The 20,842-nt window shown below is 30.5% G+C and overlaps 4 protein-coding genes across 6 annotated transcripts; 3 read left to right on the forward strand and 1 right to left on the reverse strand.

Moving 5' to 3' along the window:
- The first annotated feature begins 6,162 nt into the window (after positions 1-6,162).
- Positions 6,163-8,499, forward strand: LOC103499991 (probable protein phosphatase 2C 49). The gene is made up of 4 exons (XM_008463173.3): positions 6,163-6,834; positions 7,008-7,202; positions 7,315-7,550; positions 7,709-8,499. The coding sequence occupies exons 1-4, from the start codon at positions 6,655-6,657 to the stop codon at positions 8,277-8,279; spliced, it is 1,182 nt and encodes a 393-aa protein (XP_008461395.1). The 5' UTR covers positions 6,163-6,654; the 3' UTR covers positions 8,280-8,499.
- Positions 8,500-8,510: 11 nt separating this feature from the next.
- Positions 8,511-12,071, reverse strand: LOC103499992 (uncharacterized). 2 transcript variants are annotated; one of them, XM_008463174.3, is made up of 7 exons: positions 11,646-12,071; positions 11,321-11,420; positions 10,097-10,192; positions 9,940-9,992; positions 9,571-9,619; positions 8,837-8,884; positions 8,511-8,722 (listed from the first exon to the last, which is right to left on the reverse strand). In XM_008463174.3, exons 1-7 carry the CDS (start codon positions 11,888-11,890, stop codon positions 8,639-8,641), a joined length of 675 nt encoding a protein of 224 aa, XP_008461396.1. In that variant the 5' UTR covers positions 11,891-12,071; the 3' UTR covers positions 8,511-8,638. The 2 variants fall into 2 exon arrangements, with proteins under 2 accessions (XP_008461396.1, XP_008461397.1); XM_008463175.3 differs by having other exon boundaries at positions 11,321-11,500; positions 11,646-12,064.
- Positions 12,072-14,196: 2,125 nt separating this feature from the next.
- Positions 14,197-15,439, forward strand: LOC103499995 (short-chain dehydrogenase reductase 3b-like). The gene is made up of 3 exons (XM_017047175.2): positions 14,197-14,286; positions 14,412-14,754; positions 14,875-15,439. The coding sequence occupies exons 1-3, from the start codon at positions 14,267-14,269 to the stop codon at positions 15,298-15,300; spliced, it is 789 nt and encodes a 262-aa protein (XP_016902664.2). The 5' UTR covers positions 14,197-14,266; the 3' UTR covers positions 15,301-15,439.
- A 3,905-nt stretch (positions 15,440-19,344) lies between these two features.
- LOC103499996 (short-chain dehydrogenase reductase 3c-like) lies at positions 19,345-20,679 on the forward strand. Of its 2 annotated transcripts, none has more exons than XM_051087857.1 (3): positions 19,345-19,501; positions 19,637-19,979; positions 20,060-20,679. In XM_051087857.1, the coding sequence occupies exons 1-3, from the start codon at positions 19,488-19,490 to the stop codon at positions 20,117-20,119; spliced, it is 417 nt and encodes a 138-aa protein (XP_050943814.1). In that variant the 5' UTR covers positions 19,345-19,487; the 3' UTR covers positions 20,120-20,679. The 2 variants fall into 2 exon arrangements, with proteins under 2 accessions (XP_050943814.1, XP_050943812.1); XM_051087855.1 differs by having other exon boundaries at positions 19,637-19,866.
- The last annotated feature ends 163 nt before the right edge of the window (positions 20,680-20,842 follow it).

Here is a 20,842-nt window from a genome sequence, read left to right on the forward strand (position 1 = left end):
ATCAAGTTTTTCAAAAACACTATTATTTTAAATATTCAAATTTGAACTTTGAATTTTTAAAACATTGGTAAAACATAAATAACAAAAAAAAAAAAAAAAGAGTGGTGAAAATTTTGATTTAAAGAAAACAAGTGATATATTTATAAAAACTATATAGAAAAGGTAATATTAAACGTGGAAAATGCCAACCCTAAACACATACAAAAGTTCCAAAAAAAAGATCAAAGAATTGGATTCTTGATGGTCAACCATTTTAATCTTTTCACGTAAAATGTTAAAAACCCTTTTCTTATAATTAAGAATATTCTCTATTTCAAGTAATTATCTTTTTTTTATTATTATTATTTATTTAGTTGTCTTGAATTTTAGGTTTGTTTGGCAATAATGCTTTCAAAATAAGTGCTTTTAGTGAAAATCCATTTTCAATCCTAAATACTTTACTAATTAATATGGATTGATTTATTTAAAATTGTTTTGATTACTCTCTTAAAAATATATATGGAAAAATATATACCTTTAAACCCTCTAATTACTCTTATAACAATGGTGTATAAACATGGTATGGTATGAGATTCATAGCTTTCTCAATTTAAACGTTTAGTGAAGATTTCATTTGAAAATTATTGAAGATATCAATTTTAATTGTCTATTTTGTTATTTGACAAAGAGAAATTTTTAAAAGCAATCTAATTAGAACTTGTTTGGATTTAAAAATGAGTTTTTTTTTTTAAAAAAAAGGTTATTTTTATTTTGTCGTAAAATATTTCAACTTTTTCTCTAAATGACTCATTTTTTAAATTATACACGCTTGAAACATCAAACCATACACACATTAGGAATTTAATTAAAATTATAAGTCAATATTTATCAAACGAATTTAAAGAAATGGAAATTTTGATAAACTCATGGATTGTTCAAGAATTATATAATTACTCATATTCGAAAATTTAGATATAAATTGATAATATATTAGCATATATATATATATATATATATATATATATATATATATTCTTTTTTTGAAGTATTTTTCTGGAAGTACTTTCAACAAAAATACTTTTAGTTACGTACCATTAAAACACTCGATTATATAATACAAATCCATTGTTGTACTCTCTTCTTTATTATTTAAGTTTTAAAGCTATTTAATTTAGTCAATAAATCTCTAATACTATATATATATATATATATATATGTATGTATGTATATATATTCGAAGTCTAATTTATAGATTATATTTCAATTGAAATATTCTTCATATTCCTTCAAAATTTTCAAATAATTCATTGCGTAGAAATTAGAAAAGATGTGTGAATATTTCATTAATTAATTTTGTTAAAGAAAACTATGTGGTTGGAGAGAATCATTTTCCCAACACTCAACCATCAACAAATTGCTATCACCAACCCCAACAAATCACTTTGTAAGACGTGTCTCTTTCTTTTTTCATTCACCTTTTTCACCAATTATTGCATTAATACTCAAATGCTCAATACTATGTTTTGTTCTTATTATCCTTTATTTTATTAATTTGCAACTTCTCTATTATTAACAAAATTAATTACAATAATGATTCATTCTTTTTTATTATAAAAAAAAAATAATATATAATGTCCACCAAATAAAGTCAAAATATATTTATCAATAATAATCACATGACTAAATGTTAATTAATGGGAAATTTATGTACTATTGGTTTATTTTAATTTTACTTTAATTTTATGTAAATGAAAAAGAAATATATATGTTGAGATTATCCATTAATGACAATATTGTTTTATATAGCTACCAAAAAACTTTGTTTTTTTTTTTGTTTAGGTGGCTTTTTTTATTCTTGGTTTTTGGTTTTGTTTTGATCCACTTGGGATTTGAGTTCTTGGTTTTCTTTATTGTTTTTCTATGTTTTTTTAATACTTTAGTTCTAATTTGGAAAAACTTTACCTACCATAGATATCAACACTATAAAAGTTATATATTATATTGATTATAATTAAGTTTTCAATAAGTAGTAGAAGAGAAAAATAATAGTAATAATAATTAGTTAACGACCACTTTTATTCTCTAAATTTTTGTAAAACATAATATTTTAGTCTTTAAATTTTGGTTTTGTAACGATTTAGTTTCTCTATTTTTTATAATATTTTAGTCTATTAATTTTACAATGTATCAATTTAGTCTTTGCATTTTAAATTTGTTATAATTTAGTCCATATTATAAGAATTAGTATTTAATGACATTTATTGTATAAATGAACGGATAAACTATTTATATTAGAGATTCACTATTTTTATAAAGCACAAAATCTACATCATTTAATAATAAAATATCGAATACCTAATTTTGAGGATATTTTAAAGTTATGGACTAAATTGTTATAAATTTTTAAAAAATAATTTATTATACTAAATCTCATGAACTAAATTATTATAAAAATTGAAAATAGTACTACGTAGACTAAATCGTGATAAACTAGAATTTAAGATTTAAATTGTTACTTTCATAAAGATGTTTCTTCGCCTAAGATATTTTTTCAATAAAAAAATTGTTGCCTAATTTTTTTTAAAAGTTATGGATTTTCAATAGTAAAAGTATTATATAAACATTAGTGATAGATATAGCATTATTATCTTTTAAAATTCAAATTACATAAGTACTAAAATTGTGAGAAAAAAGATTTTTAGTATTTAATAATTTTTAAGTAAAAAAAAAGGGGTTGATAATGTAGAAAGAGAAAAGGAGTTGATATTTATAATTCCAACGTGTTAAAGTAAGAATATATTATAAGCTTCTCAAAGATTCTTATCTCCTTACTATTATGTCACTTCTTCTTTCTAAAAATAATAAATATTCATGTCTCAAAGTGGAGAACTAACAACTCAAATATGCCACGTGTTTGATGCAAATACAAATTTTCAAAAATGTTTAATTTAAAAATAATTTATTTTAAAAAAGAAATTAAAATATTTGAAAAGCTACTCAAAATAAATTTTTTAATTTGAGTTTTTTTGAAAAATATACTTTTTTTTTTAAATTAATTCAAACAGACCTTACATGTTGCGATATTGTTTATGTTACATTTATTATATATGTGTAGACAATTTAAGCTAAGATGAAGATTTATTGGAAGGTCTCGAATTTGCCGTATGACTCTTTAAACAATCGATACAATATTTGATATATTTTATTATAATTAGACTATTAAGTAAAAATAACGTGAGCGTGTAATATTTTAAAATAAAAGAAATATTAATATCTTAACTAATTAAAATAGGTCTAGTTTTTTTTCTTCATGTCACTAATATTTGGATATGGGGTTGGATTAAAAGATAAAAAGTGGAAAAGTGAAAAAGTAAAAATGTAAAAGGGAGTGGAAATTGTGCAAATTGATATCATCATTTAGGATAAACATATATGATATTAGTTAATTCCATTTGAATATAATTATGAAATGATATATATACATAAATATGAATTGATTTCATTAGGATAAAAATAAATAAATAAATAGAAGGGAAAGTAAATGATTAAATGATATTAGAAGAATGTTAATTTATATAATTAGTGGGTTGTCGAATTAGAGCACTCAAAACCAAACCTATCAGCTCAGCTACTTGTCGTTTTTATAAGGAAACCCATTTTCCAAAAGGACTATTTTTCAAATTTTTTACTCTTATTGCTTAACACCTCATTTTTTTTAATCCTATAACCTTTATTTATTTATTTATTATTTTCTTAGATGGTAATTTTTTTAATATATTAATTTATAACTCTAATTTTGAGGTTTAAACCAAATGATTTTAAAAAAATAATAATAATAATTGAAGGATGCTAGTGGTTAGGGTAATGGAAACTAATCACATTTTGGTATAGTTTAATGTTAATTAGGATAGTGATCGATCACAATTTTAAGTAATAATTTTTCGAGGGTTCTTGAAGTATTTTCTGTTGAGTATAAGTTGTGATACGATTGTGCAATTGTGTGTATGATAGATTTATGTTGCAAGAACACATAAACATGCAAAATGTATAACAATGAGTTGTCGTCGTCATCTATCATACTAATGAGTAGATTTAAGTGACACAATTTCATTGAGCTCCGTGCTTATTTGAGTGATAAACAGTTCTTAAGGTAACACCTTTAGCCTCACTTAATTAAACTAGAAAAACCACGAAGAGTCAAATGACTTCATATTGGTTGCGTTAGATCTTTTATCTTATGACACTTTAATGGATCCTTAAGACTCTCAACTATAATCTACTCAAGTCAAGTCTGACAACTTTTTGTCTCACCCTAACTCGAGTTTGACCCGTACATGTGTTTCTTTGAGTTTGGATGAACCTAATTAATTTGTATAACTTATTAGTCGATGTATATTAACAAATAATATGACCTAGTTACCTTTTAATATGATTTCATAACTTTTCATAATCTTATCATGTTCGTCAATGTAACTCAACTGTAATTACTAATACAATTTTTTTCTCATGAAGTCTGAAGTTTAAATTTTCATATAATCTATATTAATTCATTGTATTAAAAGAAAAGAAAATTTTTCATAAATATAACAAACTGTCAAAATATTTACTACACATACCATTCTTTTGGTTATTGTGTAACAAATATAAAAGATCTATTTTTTTCATTTTTTTTTCAAACTGTTATTTGGTTGTCTAAGATCTTGTAGTAAATATATAAAAGATTTTGAAAAAACCGCCGTTCTAAATCTAAACAATCGTCTACAAAAAAAAAAAAAATAGTGAAATCTGATTGTGTACCACAGAATCTAAAAAAATCGTTTAGATGATCGTACAAAAAAAATAATAAACGATTGCTCAAATCTAAATATAAATGATAGTGTACTGAACAATACCAAATACATTACGTGTCTTGTTAACGTCGTTGATGGGGTATTTTTAAGATTTTCCATTATAAACCTAATAACTTTTTCTATTTTCGAAATTGTTCAAATATTTTGCTGCTTTCTTATATTTTTAAAAGACCCTCGAAGAAACCATAAATATATATATATATATATATCTATATATATATATTTTAGAGGTGCATGTTTAACAAAAAGGTAAATTTATAAAAGTTATTGTTAAAAGATTCCATGAACTTCCTAACGAAATAAATATGATTTATTCTCGTAGAAATTACATTAAGAACTATTTTTAAATATATAACAAAAATATATAGAAAATGTAACTAAATATAATATTTGGTATTTAAAATAATTTTCTCAAATTAAAAATAATTTCTTACCATTTAAGTGCTAAATAAAAAAGCAGCCAGTCTCTTGATGACACGTATCAGTGTCCCACAATTTTTATTGGCGACGCGTAAGAAATCGTCGGCCAACTATGACACGTAATTCCACACACTTCTTAAAAATAATTGCTTACGTAATCTTAATCTAAATCACTTTTCTCTTCAAAAAAGACCTCATCATCTTCATGTTTTTTTAATACTCTTATATCCATAAATTTTTGTTCCAATTTGTCTTTTAATTTAAATTAATTATGCTTCTTTATTACATTCATTTTCAATTTTATTTTAGCTTATAATAAAGAATGTGGGTTTTGAGGTTTAATTTGATAATAATTATAATCTTTTCTTTTGGATTTTGAGAATGAAGTTTATAAACATTATCTTTTCCTAATTTTGTTTTTTTTTTGGTATACTTTCTTATCATATATTAAAAACTAAATGATTATTAAATAAGATATATTACAAAATGTCAATGTTGTGTTTAATAATTTTTTTTGACTTATTCAATTTTTTCTAAAAAAAAACAACAAATACATTAATATAAAATTAAAATTAGAAGCTTTAAGGCTCTTTTAAACAAAAAATTAAAACTTAAAATTAATTTTCAATCTCTTACTTCCTCATTTTTTTTTATATTTAATTTATCTTTTATTTTCTCTAACACAATCCCAATTTCCCTAACTTGTGAAATACTCTTTGACATCTAAAACCCCTATATTTCTCAAAATATAATACAATATTAATCACACCATTACTTAAATCATACCCTCACTTCTCAATAATTTAATTGTTCGAACAAATAACCAACAAACTCTTTATCAATTTTTTTTTTCTCTTTAAAAAAAGTATTATAAAAAAGCTTAATTTCCACGTTGAAGGGTTGAAAAAAGAAAATAAGAGAAGTTTCCATTAAGTCGCTAGAAAATTCTATAGCTACCACACCCATTATCCTTCGTCACTCCAACCCCATAAATTGTTTTTCTAAAAATGGACTTAAATGAAGTCAACGCAATTCAAAGGAAGGCTATTTGAGTAATTCCAACCAATTGCTAAAAAGGAAAATAGAAATAGAAATAAAAAATAATATGCCACGCGTCGACGTGTAAACGTTAACGTGTCTTCCCGGACAAGTCCCGATAACGGCGTTACGTGCTCCGTCTTCTTCCACGAATTTACTCGCACCCGCGGCGGCTCCTCTCCTCTACTCTATATATTCTTCTTCATCGCCGACTTTATCAAAAAATTACTTGATCAATGTTCTAAAATTTCCTGAACAAAGAAAAAAAAAAAAAGATAAATTCCAATTCCAAGTTGCCCATCTTGTGGTTGGTTATAACGAGTTCGATCTCTCTGTTGAAGAATCTGATTCTTTGGTAAATGTAAAAATGGTGGCTGAAGCTGAGGTTGTTGTTTGTTCGAAGAGCCTCCCGGTTTTGGAGGTCCCGTATTTTGGTAAAGAGACTTGTCTTGTTGATGAAATTGAGTCCATCGATGGTGGGATTTCGATTGATCCGACTCTTGATCGTGTTCGTGCTTTCGAGTCGGTTTGTTCCAGTTCTCAATCGGTATGTTCTTCTTCTCCTTCTTATGGGTTTTTGTTCTTCTGAAATTCAGCCTGAAGAAACAGTGATCGTTATGAACTTGTTTCTGTAGTGGTGATCGGGTTCGATTTTGGGGAATTTTGGGGTTTAGTCTCTTGGAACGATGATTTTTAGTTTTATGATATTTCTTTCTTCAGGATAAACCCATGAAGAAAATTCCAGACTCCGAGGTCGATACGGCCAACGGAAGGGAATTTCCGAGCCTCCGGTCGGGGAGTTTTGCTGATATTGGACCTAGGAGATACATGGAAGATGAACATATAAGGATAGATGATTTATCTTCACACTTAGGATCGTTCTTCAAGTTTCCCAAGCCAAGTGCTTTCTATGGGGTGAGTTTTCGAGTCCTTTGTTTTTGGGTTGTCGTCTTTGTATAGTATGGATGATTGTTTGTTGTTGTGATCTGAGGTGGGAGTTTGATGTGTTGAATCTGTTGATCATCAGGTATTCGATGGACATGGAGGTCCTGAAGCTGCAGCTTATATCAGAAAGAATGTTCTTAGACTCTTTTTCGAGGATGTTAGTTTCCCTCAAATTCCAGATATGGATGAGATCTTGCCGGAGGAGATTGAAACTTGCCTCCGAAAAGCATTTCTTCTTGCTGATCGAGCTCTTGCTGATGATTCCAGTGTCAGTAGCTCGTCCGGGACGACGGCCCTGACAGCTCTTGTTCTTGGAAGGTATGTTTTCCCTCTCTAATGTAATGATCTATCAATCTCTGTTTGTCGTCTGCTGTAATTGGTTTCTCCATTAACCCATCAATTTGATTTCGCTGTATAGTCCAATGATGCTGCATTGTCAATTGTCATATGGCTGATTGTGTGTTTCTCTTCTTCAGGCTTTTAATGGTGGCAAATGCTGGAGACTGCCGAGCAGTTCTCAGCCGGAATGGAGAGGCAGTAGATATGTCCCAAGACCACCGGCCGATTTATTCTCTGGAGAAGCAACGAGTAGAAGAGTTGGGTGGCTATGTTGATGGTGGCTATCTCAATGGCGTTTTATCGGTTTCTAGGGCCTTGGGGGATTGGGACATGAAGCTCCCAGATGGTACACCTTCTCCTCTCATTGCAGAACCAGAATGCAGACAGATGGTTCTTACAGAAGAGGATGAGTTCTTGATCATAGCCTGTGACGGGATATGGGACGTGATGTCAAGCCAGCAAGCAGTCAATGTAGTTCGACAGGGACTTCAACGCCACGACGACCCTGAGCGCTGTGCAAGAGACCTTGTCCTGCAGGCATTGCGATTAGACTCGTTCGATAACCTAACTGTTGTTGTTGTTTGCTTCTCCAGTTTCCATCCCGGCAATTCTCCACTACCACAGCAGCGGAAGTTACGATACTGCAGCCTCTCAGCACAGGCTCTTTGTAGCTTGCAAAAATGGTTGGATAACAGTGGATGTCAATGAGTGTAATTGCTTTCCTGTAAAACCTCTCATTTGTAACAACAGATTGAAGAGTTCAGTAACTGCAATCTCATTTATTGTGATGTAAATAATTTTCTGTGATACCATCAACTGTTCTTCAGGTTGCAGATTATGTATGAACACATATCAATAAATCAGCTGGACTCGGCATATTTTTGTAAAGTAAATGAGATTCTTCAGTAAAACAGATTATTGTGTTCAAGATTTGGCATATTTTTGTAAAGTAAATGAGATTCTTCAGTAAAACAGATTATTGTGTTCAAGATTTTACATTTGTTCAGTCGGAGTATTTTGAAAAAAATCGTAATGTATGATACCCATTATAACAATATCTTCAATCTTCAAGCCGTTTGGTATTTCTTAGCAAACGTAGCAAAACTTTTGAGACCTCGTTGAAGTAATCTCTCAAGCAAAGGTTGCAGTGCCTGCATTTATAAGCATCATATAAATTACTAAGAGCGTACCACGAAACTAGAGAATTATGCTTTTCATGATTGATTTCGAGCTAATAATGGAATTGAATTGAAGGGATTGCTTACAGAAGCCACCGGTGACAAAAGAGGAGGGACTTCATAGGAGACGGTCAACTGAAAACAACCAAAAAGGGAAATACAGAGATGTTTGAAAACTAAAATAGGAATATAATCGAGTGACAATGAGAATGCATCCATATATGTTGAATTTTCTGATTAATAATTTCCTTCTAAACTCATGTATAAAATCGTGTATGTTCCAATCTTTTGGACCATAATTTCCCTTTTGGAGCTATAATGAACTTTTCCGTCAAATCGCTCGTTATGAAAGAAATAGTGCACATGAAACAAATAATACTCTCTTTTAGCTTGTGGACAGATTCTCCCAACACACAAGCTTTTATATTGATTTTATGAAAAAGTTGCTTCACTTGTGTTATAATGCGGTGTATTAAACTGTCGGGATGTCTTCTGAAATTTACTAAAAAAAAAGTGTTAGGTAATTAACCACCTTGAGAAACCACACCCCAAGCGTGAGACAAAGGCAGGCATCCCATACTACTGAGAAGCTGGACCTATCGGTTGTACTCCGAAACATCGACAACCGACTCTATAGGTACTTAAGCATCAGGGAGAACCACACTCCAAAAGCAAACTATTGAGGTGGAAGAGTCAAGCCACTTAAGTACCACATTGGTCATCCCATTCTAACTAATGTGGGGACAAAGGCAACCCACACAAACTTGGTCCCAAACAAAAAGGGATAAAAAACATGTTAATATGGGATGTTGTAGACTTACTTCTACCAGGCAAGATGAAGGGCCCTTTGGATAAAATCGTACAACACCTCTGCAAATACAACAAAGATTATTAATCATCAAAGGCTCATAAGTAGAAAATACAATATGCAGATCCAATGGAACGTAGTCATGTAATCGATTCATGAGATTTACTTTTTCCTTTTTTGTATCGGTAAGTGTTTAGAGCAACTTATACGCACCTCGACTAATCTTACAGGATAACCCACCTGACCTTACAACATTTGGGAGTCAAGGAAACTTGTAGAAAATCAATTTCTAGGTAGTCCACCATGGATTGAACTTATGACCTCTTAATTAGTTATTGAAACCAGATATTAAGAATGGTTTTGAACTAAATCGGGAAGGTACCTGTTTGGAAGACCTTCAAGAGACCGCCAATGGATTTTTTGATTTGGGGTTGGCTGCAATATCATCGGATAACATTTTAGGAACAGAAAGAATTAGAATAGCATTCCATGGCAAAGATGGACGTTAAATAGAAGGATCAAGGTATAGAATTGTTTGCCTGCAAATTTCGAGCAAGCCAAGAGAATTCAATATCTTGACCAAAAGCATTATATTTTAGTGACCACCGTGATAATGAAGGATTATCTTCCAATACCTATAAAGAGTATCGTACAAGTTGTTAAATACAATACCACAAAATTTTCTAATAAATGAAAAAAATCAACTCCATAACCAAAATGTTGGTGGTAAACTGTCTAACATGGTATTGGGAATTGAGATTCATAGAATTTGGGCATCACATTTCTCCTTCCAAATAAAATTAATAGCCAACGTTTAGGCAGCACAACCACTTTAGCACTTCAGTTTGGATAATATGTTTACAGTAAAAACCAGTTGGACATTCAGACACTCGTAGCACACGTGCTATATCTACTTAGTATGGAGTACAAATTGAATACAGATACAACATTTGTTAGTCAGATATCAACACTTGCTCATATAGAAAACAAAAAGAAAGAGTAATATGAGCCAAAGAAGTAACAAACTTTGAGTGTAAAATACATTACTCGTTTCTTTAACATATAAATACATAAAAAGATATATGTTAAAATTTTTGTCTTTTTTAATAAACATGTCTTTACCATTCCTATATCTTAGGCTTTCAAAAAATGACATATCACAATAACATAAATGTCATATGATATCCATGTCACACATTTGAATTTGAGCTTCTTAGGCCTACATAATGAGTTTACTTAGGATACAAGAGCAGGCATTGGAGGACTACACATTATTAACTTCAACCAAGAACAATCATCCACCAAAGTGACTTTCATCGGTCATCACTTCCATTTCACACTATATGCTTACATTCATACATTATCTTGCAGAATCACTAAAGAACCCTCAGTAAAAGTAGCTATTACTAGTGATTGAGGAAGAAGATTGCAAGTTACTAGACTTTTCAGAGGACCGATTCTCTTCCAAAGTATCAGCTATTTCCACCCTACTTCTCACATTTCCTTCTTCCATCACTTCTCTTATAAACAACCTGCCCCTCACTAGCATCCACTCAAATAAGAGACTAGCATAACAAACCTACTCCTAGGCTCACAAACATATCTCCAAATATAGAACAGCAAAACAAATTGGAGGTTTTCCCCCTTTATCATATTCCTAGATTGCATCTTGAACTGAGTACGGAAAATGTTTTCTAAGTCAAGCAGTAATAAAGGGTATCGGCTAGCAACCTACTTGAGAATGTGTGATATATATAACTCACCTTCACAGATGAAATGAAAGGCATCCATTTGGGTATAGCTTCACGATCTGAGTAGCATTTATAGGCAACCGAAGCAGGTATATCAACTTCCATCTTAGCCCTGCATTCATCACATTTTCCTAATTATACCAACAAACCCATAACATTCAAAGAAACTCAGAATCCATCCTCCTGGAACAACTGCACAACCACCAAACCAGTCAAGACAAGAATTGGGAATTTTTAGAAAAAAACAACGAAACTGAAATCCAAAAAAGACCATAGCAAATAAAGAATCAATAAACCGTAATGAAACAGAGAATCGAGAAAGACATGGTATAATTACGTGCAATTCTGCCATTCCATTACAGGGGAGACGAATTTGAGTCGAGGGCAAATGGGGTTTCTGCTGCGCTTGGAAGAAGTACGTGGGATCTTGAAGACAAGGTCGGGTAGAGAAAAAGACCTCGAATTGATGCTTCTGGAAGTGGGAATCGCCATGAATAAGATGCCATTTCTCCTTCTGATTGATCGGTGAATGAGAATAAGAGAGTTTGGAGTGGAATTGGAAGTGAGTGGTGCAATTGACATAGTGGGGGTTTTGGGATTAGTGAAGAAGAAAATTGCAAAGGGACATGGAAAGAGAGTGGTAAGAATAGATTTGACTTGCAATAAACTGGAAGAAGAACAGGCCTTTGATGTTATTGTGGCTATGGAAAAAGAGGAGATTTCGGGAGGCGGTTCTTAGAGAAACCATGCTTACTTCATAATTATTTCTTAATTTCATTTTCTTCAAAAAATTGACTTTGGATTTTTTTTCAAACTTCAGTGGATATGAATTTTTCTTTTCTTAGAGAACAATTAGAAAGAAAAAAATCTAACCCCTAAATAAGTGTCGTCGAATGAGTTACATTTGCTTCAGTTTTGATTATATTTTCTTCATAATTTACGCAACAAATACATTCAAATAAAATAATTTATACTTTAAATACAAATATTACAACTCAATTATAATATGATAAATTTTCATAGATGTAATAAAATATCAAACTATTTACAACCCATCTAACAAAATTCACCAAGTTAGTAATTTTTTAAATATTCTAGATTTGACATTCCATCTTTATCTTTTTTTTTCTCCCATTTCTTTTATTGTCTTCTTCCTTTTTTTGCTGCTATTTTTTTTCCGTGCTTTTCTTATTTTCTTCATCTTTTTTACGTCATTTAACTTTAGGTAACTAAATCTAAAAAGATTGTTTATAAAGAATCAAATGTTTTAGCCATATTTAAACGTAACAAAATTAAACGATAAAATTAAAAAAATAAATTGTAGCCAAATCAAATTTAAACGATTGTATATCAAATATATTATGCGCGCGTTGTTGACAGTGTATTTTTTATATTTTCCATGGTGGCCTATTAGCTTTTTTGAATTGTTCTAAATATTTTGTCGCTTTATTATATTTCTGAAAAGACCCTTATAAAAACCTAAAATTATAATAACATACTCATTGCTCCAAACAATTTACCTATGTTTAGCTATTAGTTTAACTTTTCAATTTTTTTTTTGTTTTTCTAATATCTTTTAAAGAAATATCCATCAAATTCGACATATCAACAACTTTAATAAAATATAGTTTTAGTTTAAAATACGCTCGAAAAATGATCTTTTGCTTCATTCTTCATGGATAAAATTACTTATTCTTCTGTTTTTTTTTTCTAAGTTTTCTTTGACATTATTTTTTTCTTATGTCTTCTTTGTCCTAAAGATCAAAAAAAAAAAAAAAAACTAGAGGAAAAAGCTAAGTTAGAGGAAAGAGTGGAAGGAAGAATTCAAATGAATGGAAAAGAAAAATCAAGAAAAAGTTGTAGTATATGCATATGATGAAGAAATAGAAGAAGTCGAAGAAGCGAGATGAAGAATTCAAATGAATGGAGAAAAAATTTGCAATTATGTCTAATAATTAAGGAACAAGAAAGAGAATGAGAAGAGTGGAAGAAAAGAAAAAATTCGTTTAAGAAGCTAGTGTATCATACATGATACGAGAACAAAACATTACTTTTACATGCGACTGTTGTAATCAGAAGAAAATTTTCTAATAAATTTAAATCATAGGTCAAATTTAAGTCAAATTTAAACATCAACGATCATATTCAATGCAATACCAACATTCTATCAAAACATTTATTGATCTCCACTGATATTCTGCCAACACATTGATTGTTATTGAATCGTATCAACAATGAGACAATGAAAGTCACTCTCAAATATTCAATTTCATTTTTATTTTCTGCTCGTTACCTTCTCATCTGATCGTTTCATTCTTAGTTTTATCAATTTAGTTAACACAAACTTTTTCATAATGTGAATTTGTTTTATACTCTCATTTCATTAGTAGTTTATAGTTTTACAACCATCAAAGTTGATGAACATAAATTGAGTTTTACCTACGATTTTAATACATACAATAAATATGATATTAAAGAACAATTTAATTATCTTGGTGCCCTTTAGTCTAAATCCATTAAAACACCATTAAATCACAAATTTCTCATATAATATAAAGGATATTAAAAGTTAGATAAATGGTTGAGACTTGAATTCACTAATTGCAATTATCAAACTTTTTATTTTTATTTTTAAATATGCGTTATATTTGATTAATAATTTTCTTACCTTTTTAAGTTAAATTTTCTTCTACAATTTTTAATGTAAAGGGTTTTCTGAAAATAGAAAAAAAAAAAGATAAACTATTTAAATTTCATAGAAAAACTTTTAAAGTTGGAAGGACGATCTTAATGAATAATCAAATTAATCCCTCAATTAATTAAAACATTGATGACTTTGATTGGAACGTTAAGATATTGACATATGGTTAAAATTTATTTTAATTAAATGAGATTATATATAAAACGATTATATACAAATTTGAACATAGCCAAAAGCTTGAAGACGATCTTAACACAATGTCAATGTCTACACCAAGGTAACTGCAACATCTTCTCTTCATACAAATACTCATTTCCATCAGAAATTTTTTGATTTAACACATCACAATTTTTCTCAAGCGCCATTGGCTATATCTGTATATATGTTCAAAATTTCTCACAGGCGGCTGCATGGGAAGGTAGCTCTCATAACAGGAGCAGCCAGCGGCATCGGCGCGGAGACGGCCAGGCTTTTTGCAGGTAACGGTGCTTTTGTTGTTGTAGTGGATATTGACGACGAACTAGGTCATAAGGTGGCAGCCTCCATTGGCATCGACCAAGCCAGCTTTCACCACTGTGACGTGAGAGACGAGACACAAGTCGAAAAAATAGTAAGCTACACTATCGAAAAACACGGTCGCCTCGACATTCTTTTCAGCAACGCCGGCATCACTGGTTCTCTCAGTTCAATTCGAGAACTTGACATGTCCGACTTTGACAATGTAATGGCGATCAATGTCCGTGGGGTATGTCACATTTATTTTAATCCACCATATTTAATTAATTTAGGATTATTAAACAGATAATTAAGATTTGAAAGGTCTACTCAATAGAATTTTCTTCATCTACATTATATCCATAAAAAGGTGGTTTCGTCGATCAAGCACGGGGGAAAAGCAATGGTAGAGCGGAACATACGTGGGTCGATAATCTGCACGACGAGTGTGGCAGCGACGGTTGGTGGGATGGCACTGATGGCGTACACATGCTCAAAGCATGCAGTGTTGGGGGTGGTGAGGTCGAGCTGCGCTGAGCTAGGGGCATACGGTATTAGGGTAAACTGCGTGTCGCCTTATGGGGTGGCGACGCCACTGACTTGCCAGAGTTTGAAAATGGAAGAGAGTAAGTTTGAAGAGATTGTTAGTTCAAAGGCAAGCTTGAAGGGTGTGGTGTTGAAGGCTAGCCATATAGCTGAGGCTGCTTTGTTTCTTGCATCTGATGAATCAGTTTATATTAGTGGTCAAAACTTGGTCGTTGATGGTGGCTTCACAGCCGTTAGATCAGTGATGTAATTCTCTAATTTCTAAGGGTTTAAGTAATTAATTAATTAATTGATGTGCTAAATAATAATTTGGAAACATTTGAGAAGTTGGAACTTTGTGATGAACACTCCTAATTGAAATAAGAACTGATGCAATGAATTAAATGGAATATTCAAGTCAAGAATGGAGAAAATTAAAATTTGATTTTTGGTTGATTTTTTCGAAAGTTGGTTACTTAGGTCTCGTTGGATTATAATTATTTTGTTTTTTTTTTTGTTTTTTGAAAATTAAAACTCTGTACATTACTTTCGTCTAATCTTCATCCTTTGTCATTTACATTTTATAAATGATCTAAAAAACAAAACCTAATTTTGGAAAAGAAAAGTTGTTTCTAAAAAGTTGTTTAATTTAGCTAAGAATTTAACTATTATACACAGTAAATGATACAAAACATATTATTGTAATCAAAGATATAAGAAGAAATATATATGCTTAATTTTCATAAACAACGGGATAATAAAATGTTTACCAAAGAAGGGGCCTTAAGATCATATTTGAGATTGATTTTAGGATGATCAAAATCTTTTTTTATGCCTAAAAATCACTTTTATTTTAAAATGATGATGTAATTTAACAATGATACATTACACACAAGTGATTCGCCTAAAGAAAGTAACAAGGAGAAGAAGTTAAATTACAAATTTAGTCTTTTTATTATGAATTTTGTGTGTAATTGGTCATTAAATTTTTAGAAGTATTTAATAGTAGGTCTCTAAAACACTTTTAGTTTTATATTTAATAAATTTATGATAAATTTGGATTTTAGGATCGTAAATCTTAAAAGATGAAATCTTCAAAGATTAAATTTGTAATTTTGAAGGTTTAATTATGGACCAAAAACACAAAAATTCCAAAGTAAACGAAATGGGTAAAATATAATTTTAGTTCTAGAATTTTGGATTAAGTTCTATTTGGTTTGAGTTATTTTACATGTGACCCTTTCGTCCTTAACTTTTGAAAAATGATTTTAAGATATTTTTTTCATTATCATTAGTATTAAAAAAAAATGTGACAATTGAACCGTTTTGATTGACTTTAAGTGTTTATAAACAACATTTTTTTGTACTCGTAAATATTTATTTAAACAATGAGAAAGTTGATTCAAACACATATCAATAACTTTATCCTTTTCAGATGTTTTTAGGTGTGTCATAATAATATTATGAGATATTTTCGAGTATTTGGCTAGAAGAAGTAGTAGATTCTTCCCTTCTCCTTATCTCGAACAGTTCCCTCCATTTTAGCAGCTAAATGCTACTATTTCTTGTGGCTTTGTTAGTGTTTGTTAGAAAAGATATACTGTTTCTTTTCTTTTCTTTTCTTTTCTTTTTTACTATCTCAATTCATTGTTTAGTTATAAAGAAACTGTGTCTCTCACACAGATTGAAAACAATCAAAGTGAAAATAGTAGTATTAGAAATTTTCTCATCCACATTCACCCGACTTGAAGACATAAATTCATAAAATATTTTAATAGTTGGATTTTAGCCAATATCATAAACTTTCAAGTTACAAAAAAAGACAAGAAAAAAGAAAAGTCAATGTATATATACATATATACATACATACATACACAATTATGGGTTTAATTGGCATTGAAGAAGGCCAACAATAGGCCTATTTTGTCTTCCTTTTCATACCTTTACGAGTGTTACAAATTTATTTACTGAATTGACTTTTCTAATCGCATTAAATAAGCTAAAGCATACGCATTGGGTTTTGCTACGTTTTTTCAGGTACAATAATAATGATATATATCAAATTTTCAACTCGATTCAATTTTCACATTTCATTGCTTCGCTTCTAGGGGGTTAACTTTGGGTACGTAGAGTCTGATTGTATTGATCATATGAATGTGGTTAATTGGGTGGAGACAATGCTTCAAAGCTTGTTGGCTTTGTTGAGGAGATTATTTCTTTGTGTGTAAAGAGACTCGTACTATGTTCGATTAGTTGTCTGATGCCTGAGGTCCGACAATGGCACTAGCCAGTACTGTCTTATGCTTGCCGCGATTGAATTTGAAAATTTTGTGTTTGACTTTGTAAACTTTACTTCTTCCTTCTCTGAAAAAGTTGATGAGATGTTGGAAATAACTTGTGGGATTATGGGCATAATAAATGTTAAAAGGTGAATGGAAGAGTGTTATTTTCACATTCGGATATAAATACCAAGACATGCTAGAAGCGATTCCAAAGTGTAGTAATTATTGGTGGAATTATAACCCTTTCTAAGTTTGGGTAACTGCACTTGGGTAATTCCAAAGCCCTAATAGCTTTCAGAGCAATGGTACAGTTCCTCCATGGCGCAGCAACACTTTCCAACATCTCTAGATGACAATGGGTTGGATTTTTTTCTTTTTTTGTATGTCTGAATGATTTGCCTTAGCTACTTTTAAGGCAGATGGTGATTTTGGTTTAGTTTATGAATGTTCTCTGTTTTTTTTTTCAAAAGAAAAACTCACATTTCTATAGAATCCACGTTGGGATAAATGGTGAATTTTGAAATTTATTATATAAAACATACTAATTTATAAACTTTTTAAAAAGCTTAGAATATTTCTCTACTAATCTAAACGATGTTTTGGAACTTTTTAATTTGTTTGAAGTTTTCTTTTAATTTTTTGTTTTTATAATTTGCGTATTGACATGAAACTTTTAATTTATAAGATAGACTATTTTCCTTATTTTCAATTAACTTTTGAGATGTAACCACGTAGTATCTAACAATTTATTTTTGTATATAGGAAAGTTATATACAATGTAATATATATCATGTGTAATAACATTAGTGAAAGGATTAGTGAAAGGAGTAGCATGATCGGTTTGTTGGTGGAAAGGAGAATAGTAGTCGCTTAATTAGTGAAGATGTTTAAGTGTAAACATGTTAGATCGAACCTATACATAAAAGAAGAGTTGCAAATGATGTTAGCAGGCTAACTAGAAAGAGGTAAATGTATCCATCCATCCCCTAACCATTTCCTAACAATATAATCTTCCAATATACCAATTATTCTTTCTACATAATTGTTTAGATTAGATTTTTTTAAAGATTCTCTCGATCGTTTAGATTCGACTATTATTTGATTTTTTTGGTAATTTGGGTAGAATCTCGATGATTTTTTTAAAGATTCTTTGATTAGATTTGACTCTTTTTTTTGTAAGTTTAGATTTGGCTATCTAATATCCAACGATTTTTTTTTCACAATGTACACGATTTTAAATCAAATAACGGTATTTTGAATAAAAAAATAAAATAAAAATTGCAGAAAAAGAGAAAAAGACAATGGAAAAGAAAAAGAAAAATTGCAAAAGAAAGATGGAAAGGAAGTGCAAACAAAAGTATTTAAAAGAAATGCAGAAGAATAGAAAAAAAAATCGAGAAGAAAAACGATAAAAATGGAAGACAAATTTTTTTTTTTTTTTGCACTTTTAACTTTTAAGTTTATGATTTTATTTGTTGTTTATTTTATTTTGTTTTCTGAATGTGGCCAAATGTCTTCGTCTTTGATTTAAGATATTCAAATGGGGTTCATATAGATAGATCATTGAGAATTTTGTTTCACCAATCTTTTGGTGCTAGCTCCATAGTGTGGTTTATGATCTTTTTTCTTTTAAAATTTATTTTACAAATTCAATATATAATTTTTTTATGATGTTTACACTTTATCTTTTCTCAATCGAAATCTTGTAAACGTTTGAGTATGATTAGAAAGTAAATCGATTAGCAAATAAACAATGAACAAGTTAATTTATTAATGACAATTTTAGTCTCTCAATAGTTAATGATTTCATAAATAACCATCTTTTACAATGGGACGAAATACTAATATATGAATGGATCAATTCAACCACGGTACTCAACTTAATGACGTTTGAATAATTGTATAGAAAAAAGAAAGGAGTGGGCCACTAGAGATGTTCTATGAGGAAATTGGTTACCAAAGTTTAGATTTGACATAAGAGTGATGTGTTGTTTTGAATTTCATATCTTACCTAAAAAAACCTGTTTCTAATTATATCAAATTTTGCATCTCTTGGACTTTTTCATACATCTACAAAATATCTAGATATTTTTCTTAAGAACTTATTAATTCTCATGTGCAAAACTTAAACAATTTAAAAATCACTTTTAGTTTGAAGACGAGGATAATCTCAACAATGTCTAAACCAAGGTAACAATATTTTTTTTTCTTCTCTCTAAGCAATACAAATTTCTCTCTTTTATTATCGGTCGTTACTAACATCTGGATTTATTTACACACAATCTTTATAAGATCTTTTGGCTATGTACAAAATTCCTCTCACAGGCTGCATGGGAAGGTGGCTCTCATTACTGGAGCTGCCAGCGGCATTGGTGAGGAGACGGCGAGGCTGTTTGCAGCCAACGGTGCTTTCGTTGTCGTAGCTGACATCGATGACGAATTGGGCCAAAAAGTGGTAGACTCCATCGGTGTCAATCAAGCCAGCTTTCACCACTGCGACGTGAGAGATGAGAAGCAAGTCGAAGAAACAGTGAACTACACCATTGAAAAACACGGTAGGCTCGACATTCTGTTTAGCAATGCCGGGATCATAGGTTGTCTCACTTCTTCAATTCTAACGCTTGACATGTCCAAATTTGACAACATAATGGCAACCAATGTCCGTGGAGTATGTTATATATATTAACCCTGAAGTTTAACCTAATGGGGTTATAGCGTTTAATTTTTTTTCCTTCATTTGTAAAAAAGATGATTGCAACAATCAAGCACGCTGGACGAGTAATGATAGAGAGAAAGATACGAGAGTAAATCATTTGCATGGCAAGTGTGGCGTCGGTGATTGTCGGGGCACCACTAGCGTACACAAGCTCAAAGCATGCATTGTTGGGGGTGATGAGATCAAGCTGCTTAGAGCTCGGGGTATACGGGATTAGGGTGAACTGCGTGTCGCCGTTTGGGGTGGCGACGCCCCTGACTTGTCGAAGTTTGAATATGGAAGAGAGTGAGGCTGAAGAGATTTTTAGTTCAAAGGCAAGTTTGAAGGGTGAGGTGTTGAAGGCTAGGCATATAGCTGAGGTTGTTGCGTTTCTTGCATCTGATGAATCAACTTATATAAGTGGACAAAACTTGGTCGTTGATGGAGGCTTCACGGCCTTCAAATCTATATTATGTGATGTTTCGTCCTTTTCAAGGTTTTAGAGTGTGCTTTACATTGGAATGCGTGATAACAACATTGAGACATTTGGATAGATGTATTGAGTACTTTTATATTTCTAATAATTTGTATTAAAAAACGTGTTCTATGGTATTATTGTTCCCACTTGTACCCCTTCCATCTCGAAATAAAAAAAAAAGACTTATCTAGTTCATCCTTTTCACCAAATTAAATTTTAGTCCTCCGCATAATAATAATGTAAAAAAAATTTGAAATCGTACAATAATAATTGAGTTAGATTCATTTCGACGGTGTAGAAATTTACAACGAAGTCAAATCAATTAAACAAGCTTGCTGGCACATCTTTTAGGGCCACA

The sequence above is a fragment of the Cucumis melo genome, chromosome 1, assembly GCF_025177605.1.
Source record: "Cucumis melo cultivar AY chromosome 1, USDA_Cmelo_AY_1.0, whole genome shotgun sequence".
Lineage (NCBI taxonomy): Eukaryota > Viridiplantae > Streptophyta > Magnoliopsida > Cucurbitales > Cucurbitaceae > Cucumis > Cucumis melo.